The sequence below is a fragment of the Sinocyclocheilus grahami genome, unplaced genomic scaffold (genome assembly GCF_001515645.1).
Source record: "Sinocyclocheilus grahami isolate Dianchi unplaced genomic scaffold, SAMN03320097.WGS_v1.1 scaffold995.1, whole genome shotgun sequence".
In the NCBI taxonomy this organism is placed as follows: domain Eukaryota; kingdom Metazoa; phylum Chordata; class Actinopteri; order Cypriniformes; family Cyprinidae; genus Sinocyclocheilus; species Sinocyclocheilus grahami.
The window spans coordinates 360,638-367,462 of record NW_015506174.1 but is presented as its reverse complement, the minus strand read 5'-3'; the positions used below and the strand labels follow the sequence as shown (position 1 = coordinate 367,462).

The following is a 6,825-nucleotide window of genomic DNA, read 5'->3' as shown; positions in this document are numbered from 1 at the left end:
ATATGTAAGACCTAAGTGGATCCCATTTGTGTAAAGTCCATGGTATAGCCTTGAGCCCGTGTTTCCCCGGCAGACTTCTGCCATTGCTCGGCTCCTCAGTGAAAACCTGAATATGCGCTGCATCTGCTGCCTACTTATACTCACGCTGTGATCAGCAGCAGCTGGATGCAATAATCGCACGCCAATGTGCATTGGCTCATTTAGTTTACACTCGAAGTATATTGGTCCCTCTAAGCGAGATCCCAATTCGTCGGTCCTCCGACGTGACGTCTCCATTCCCTCCTTCAGGGAACGAGGGTTACATACGTAACCGAGACGTTTCCTGAGTAGGGAACGAGACACTGCGTCGTCTATGTTTCTTGCCATGCTTCGGACGCAAGCTTCAGACGAAGAATCCCAGCGCCTATTTATACTATAGTCGCACTGTGACGTCATGGCTGACGCAGGCCAACGTGTTGTTTGTGTTTTTTCAATGTATGCTTCAGACACGTCACGATGAGGCATTCCCCATAGCGACCCTTAGAGGACGCAGTGTCTCGTTCCCTACTCAAGGAACCATGGTTACATACGTAACCTGAGACATTTTACCAGGTTGGATCTTGGTAGATATTCAAAATAAACAGGAGTCAGCTCTTTGTAATGCTTTAGTGCAAATAAAACTTAACATCCAACACAGAAGCAGATGAGTAAAACACTAGCTTCCCTAGCTTGGTAAAACTGCACAATTAAAAATAAACAAAAATAAATGTTTAATAGTTTGGTCAGTGCAAATAGAAGTGTACATTAAACAAAGGAAAAAGCAATAGCTTTACTGACTTGGTAGACATTCGTCAGGACAGGAGTCAGCTCTTTGTAATCTTAAGCATCAGTGGCAGGTTCTTGCTTAGGAAAGCAAGCATTTCTACTCTTTCAGCTGTTTCGCTTCTCTTCCAGGATAGAGGAAACTGTGCTGAAGAGCCTTTCACTTTCTACGCTAGTGCAGGGTGCACAGAGGTATTTCAAGACTGCAACAGCAAGGCCAGGAAATCGCTGTTGGTTGACTCACCAGTATTTGTATGGGTCGTGTGAGACAGGGATTGCTTCCTCTGTAAAAAAAAAAAAACATGCATTTGGACAGCAGTACTGGAGCAGCTTGCTGCACCACCAGGTTCCTCACGCTCCTCCCGAAATTTTTCAAATTCTTTCATGAAGCTACTGCTGCTCTTATTTCTGCATGGAGCTGCTGCTGCTTCTGCCCAGGAGGCTTTTTCTGGTGGCTTCAAAATCTCTGATGCCTCATCATCTGTGGTGGTCCTCAAGTCTTCCTCCAGTTCTTTGGCCAGTGCATCTTTTCCATGCTTTGCAGACTCTGCACTAGTAAAGAATCTGAAAAAATGACATGCATACATAAGTTACATAGTAGTACATCATAGATATACCAGAGGGTAGCACATTTATCCTTACCAAATCTGAAATACAAGTTACATATGTAAAATATAATGTACATATACTATGTTGTTTAATATTTGTTATCTCACATTTATTTTATTACATTTTACATATTTTAATTTGCAGTCACATTGTACATTTCACACAGAGTGAGAAAGAACATGAGAAACTGAAAAAATAACAAATGCAGCTCAATAAATATTAAATCATGATAGTTACTTTTGTCAGTTACACACACACATGGCGTTGGAATATATAATAATTATTAATTCTTCCTAGTCTTACCTGTCTTTGTATCTTGGGTCCAGCAGTGTTGAAAGTGCATAAAGAGGTTCATTTTCCACTGTGCTGAAGCGTTTGTCGATGGCCTCTAGGAGGGTCTTTTTCATGGTTTTAATACCAGAGTCAGCCTTGGTTTCCATGGCGAGGACACGTTTGAGAAGAGTGACACTTGGGATAACATCAGCAGCAGAGGCAGTGGCGGAGCTCACCTTCCTATTAAACTCCTTCAATGGTTCAAGGCGGGTCTTTGTTTTTTTCAAGCAAAGTCCACTGGTTTGCAGTGAGTGTTGTCGGTAGGTCATGGTCAGCAGCATAGGCAGACAGGGCTCGCTTCTGTTCCACCAGACTCTCTATCATGAAGTAGGTGCTATTCCACCTTGTTCTCTCATCTTGCTGGAGGCATTTTGGTTCCATGTTCATCTCGAGCTGGATATCTTGCAGCCGGGAATATGCAAGAGGAGAATGTTTAAAATGCCCAACAATGTGTGTCTCCCACCTGCAATGACATCACTCACGCTGCGTTGTGAGAGAAGTCCCTCGTTTGAAACTAGCTGCATTGTATGAGCAACGCAGCCTAAACTGCGCACTCCCATGATGTCCATTGCTCTTTTCATGTTGCTGGCATTGTCTCTAAGAATAACGTGGACTTTGCTGAGCGGAATTTGCCACTTGTCAAGCATTTCCTTTAATGCAGCTGCAATCGTGTCGCTGTTGTGTGACCCACGAAAGTGTGTTGCATTTAACATGGCACTTTGTGGCACAAAATGCACGTCCAACCAGAGTACAGTTAAACTTAAAAGTGACACGGGGGACACGTCGGAGCTCCAGATGTCTGTGGTGAAACTCATCGATTTGACATCTTTCATCTCTTGGGATATGTGTTTGCACACTCTTCGGTAAAGTTCAGGCAGAGCCATCTAGATATTTTAGTTTCACCATGTCGTACCAGGGCTCCAGGTGGTTTATTAGGAGTCTGAAGCCCTTGTTCCCAATGACGGATAGTGGTTGCCCATCCAAAACAATGAAATTCAGTATCCTTTCAGTGATTTTAGCTGCTTTCAGACTATTAGGTGGAAATGTCTGAATTCTTTCCTTTGTCTCCTCCAAAGTTAGCTGCTTTGTACCATCTCGTTTTTGTTTTTTTCAGCTCGTTGAACTCGGCATGTTCTTTGGGATGAAATCTCTGTAAATGCTTCAATTTGTATCGTGGATGTTTTAGCTCGCTCCATGCTGTTAGCTGCTCTATGCTCCATATGCTAGCTTATTTACCTGCGTGCAGAGCACGTTGGTAGCGCATGATGTCACACGTTGCACCCAGCATAGCCGCGTGGTGCGAAAGCGTTCAAGAGCCAACGTCTCCGTAAACTTTTAAATTGCTTTGCAAGAGTTTGATGTCAGATCAGGCCAGTTGTCACCGATACCCAATCTAGAATTTTATTCAATATCGACGCCGATATCCTATACAAATATCGGATTGGAGCCTCCCTATCCTATAGGTCTAACTCAATCTGACCTAATGACATCATTATCACATGGCTCAGCTGATTGGGTCTCTCCTGTATCGGTAGCCAATGAGCTTGCTGCTCAACATTCAATTATATGACTAGTGCTTGCCGTAGCAGTGCAGCTTGCTTCAGAAACCCTTCACCTTCCCCAGCTCCACCTGTATAGATCTGCTACGAGGTGATTCATGTATGATAAATGGGGGTTATTTCATGGATGTTATATTTGCAGCAGCAATATTTCTTACATGCTCACAGCAGCATGTTGTGGATGTATTAGCAGTAGCAAGTCTCGGTACTTGCTCTGCCGCAGCAGCATAGCAGATCTATTCTGCCAAGACCAAATCCATTAACATTGTCATGTACATTACCATGCCAATCCCTCCAAGAGTTGTCATGACAGAAATACATTTAGACCACTTAACTTAATGATTGCTATCGGGATGTGAAGAGACTTTCAACTAGCATAACAAAAAATGTTTCTGAAGACAATCACCTATTGCACCTTTAAATAATTCAATAGTATGCCTGCGCAATTCAACGTGAGATTGTATCCTGTGCCACAAATAGTCCTATAGTTCTATGGACTCACAGCTGATGGTACCACAGACTCCAGCATTTGAGCATCTCCATGGATATTGTTTTGATGGAACTTCTAACATGTCAGGGCGGTTTTCGGGGGGTTCAGGCGTGGCTAAAAAAAACATGCTTAGAGTCCCTCTTCATCCACTGCACCATCCATTCACTTGGCTTAGTTCTTCAGGAGGCTGCACGCGAGGTGGGTCTTATCGCAGATTCAGTTAGCTTTGTTCAGGGCGTAGTCGTGGTAATCTGTGAATCAGCAAAATGCAAGGATCTCTATCAGTCAATGTTTGGCTGCGATGATGTAGTTACCTTACTGGCCATATGTCCAACAAGATGGTACATACGAACAACAGCTATCAAACGTGTGTGTAGAGGCAACAGAGAAATCATCAAAACACTGGAGCAGCTTAAGGAGGACAGGAGTGTGAGAGGAGATATCAGAGCTAAGATCAGAGTCTTGCACAAGCAAGCAATGAAAGCAAAAACCTATTATGGCCTCCTTTGATGTGAAGCAATATGCAAGCCATCTGAGTCAGTGGCCAGGAGTTTGCAGCATACCAAAGTCAGTGCACTGGGTGCCCTTAAGTGTGCTGAACTGCTTGAAAGACGCACGGAGGCCCTTCGGGATGATACAGTGGTGGAGAACATGCTACAAACTGTATCCTCAGCAGGACTTAAAATGCCAGATGAGAACAGGATGACAAAAACCCCAACATGTTATGAACACACAGCAGAGCCAGAGACAGAAGCACAAGTTGCACAACACTCATTATGGAGACGAGAGTTTTATGAAGCTGTGGACCTGGTCAGAGCAGAAGTAAAGAGGAGATTTGATCAAGATGGTATGAAAACAGCAGCTCTCAGAGAAAACGTGCTTATTAAGGCAGCCAACCAGAAACATATTGTAGCTATAGATTCCCTTCACCTTCCCAGGCCCGGACTGGCCATCGGAAGCATTTTTTTTGTTATTATTATTAATAATATTTTATATTTATGCCTTCTCAATGTACCAAAGTAATAATTTCCGATTTTTTCATTAGATAATAAATCGATAAAAAATTATAAATCGGTTAGTCTTGACTGGCAGCGCTGCGCTATAGGCTACGAATCAGCTCACGTATTTGCAGCAGCAATATTTCTTACATGCTCACAGCAGCATGTTGTGGATGTATTAGCAGTAGCAAGTCTCGGTACTTGCTCTGCCGCAGCAGCATAGCAGATCTATTCTGCCAAGACCAAATCCATTAACATTGTCATGTACATTACCATGCCAATCCCTCCAAGAGTTGTCATGACAGAAATACATTTAGACCACTTAACTTAATGATTGCTATCGGGATGTGAAGAGACTTTCAACTAGCATAACAAAAAATGTTTCTGAAGACAATCACCTATTGCACCTTTAAATAATTCAATAGTATGCCTGCGCAATTCAACGTGAGATTGTATCCTGTGCCACAAATAGTCCTATAGTTCTATGGACTCACAGCTGATGGTACCACAGACTCCAGCATTTGAGCATCTCCATGGATATTGTTTTGATGGAACTTCTAACATGTCAGGGCGGTTTTCGGGGGGTTCAGGCGTGGCTAAAAAAAACATGCTTAGAGTCCCTCTTCATCCACTGCACCATCCATTCACTTGGCTTAGTTCTTCAGGAGGCTGCACGCGAGGTGGGTCTTATCGCAGATTCAGTTAGCTTTGTTCAGGGCGTAGTCGTGGTAATCTGTGAATCAGCAAAATGCAAGGATCTCTATCAGTCAATGTTTGGCTGCGATGATGTAGTTACCTTACTGGCCATATGTCCAACAAGATGGTACATACGAACAACAGCTATCAAACGTGTGTGTAGAGGCAACAGAGAAATCATCAAAACACTGGAGCAGCTTAAGGAGGACAGGAGTGTGAGAGGAGATATCAGAGCTAAGATCAGAGTCTTGCACAAGCAAGCAATGAAAGCAAAAACCTATTATGGCCTCCTTTGATGTGAAGCAATATGCAAGCCATCTGAGTCAGTGGCCAGGAGTTTGCAGCATACCAAAGTCAGTGCACTGGGTGCCCTTAAGTGTGCTGAACTGCTTGAAAGACGCACGGAGGCCCTTCGGGATGATACAGTGGTGGAGAACATGCTACAAACTGTATCCTCAGCAGGACTTAAAATGCCAGATGAGAACAGGATGACAAAAACCCCAACATGTTATGAACACACAGCAGAGCCAGAGACAGAAGCACAAGTTGCACAACACTCATTATGGAGACGAGAGTTTTATGAAGCTGTGGACCTGGTCAGAGCAGAAGTAAAGAGGAGATTTGATCAAGATGGTATGAAAACAGCAGCTCTCAGAGAAAACGTGCTTATTAAGGCAGCCAACCAGAAACATATTGTAGCTATAGATTCCCTTCACCTTCCCAGGCCCGGACTGGCCATCGGAAGCATTTTTTTTGTTATTATTATTAATAATATTTTATATTTATGCCTTCTCAATGTACCAAAGTAATAATTTCCGATTTTTTCATTAGATAATAAATCGATAAAAAATTATAAATCGGTTAGTCTTGACTGGCAGCGCTGCGCTATAGGCTACGAATCAGCTCACGTGTGTTCCGCGCTTCCGTCAAACGATTCCGAACAGAACCGATGCAAGGACTCAATTAAAGAGATGAAGCGGCCAAAAGAAGCAATGAAATGTAGCAACATCACTGACCTGTTCAGGGCTACAAATGCAGGTCAGTTTCATCTGTAAATACGCTAGATAGTTTTGTCTTTATTAACGTAGTTGAGTATTAAACTGCTAGTATCAGTATCAGTAGCACCCCATTATTATCATCATTCAGAATACTGTGCTAAAGGACATCAATATCGATTGTAAAGCTACATTAAAACATTTAGCAGAGACAGATATTCACATGGATTTATTGTACAAGGAGGGAGGGAGCTAGAGCAGACAGCAACACAAAAATCATATGAGTCACAGCCTAATAACTCAGTGTGTTCAGTATTTGACTTTTTCAACAAATATATTGTACT

The 6,825-nt window shown here is 42.9% G+C and overlaps 1 protein-coding gene across 1 annotated transcript; it reads right to left on the bottom strand.

Moving 5' to 3' along the window:
* Window positions 1–909: 909 nt before the first annotated feature.
* Window positions 910–2,286, bottom strand: LOC107565349 (uncharacterized). The gene is made up of 3 exons (XM_016250563.1): window positions 1,714–2,286; window positions 1,124–1,365; window positions 910–1,004 (listed from the first exon to the last, which is right to left on the bottom strand). The coding sequence occupies exons 1-3, from the start codon at window positions 2,022–2,024 to the stop codon at window positions 910–912; spliced, it is 648 nt and encodes a 215-aa protein (XP_016106049.1). The 5' UTR covers window positions 2,025–2,286.
* Window positions 2,287–6,825: the final 4,539 nt, after the last annotated feature.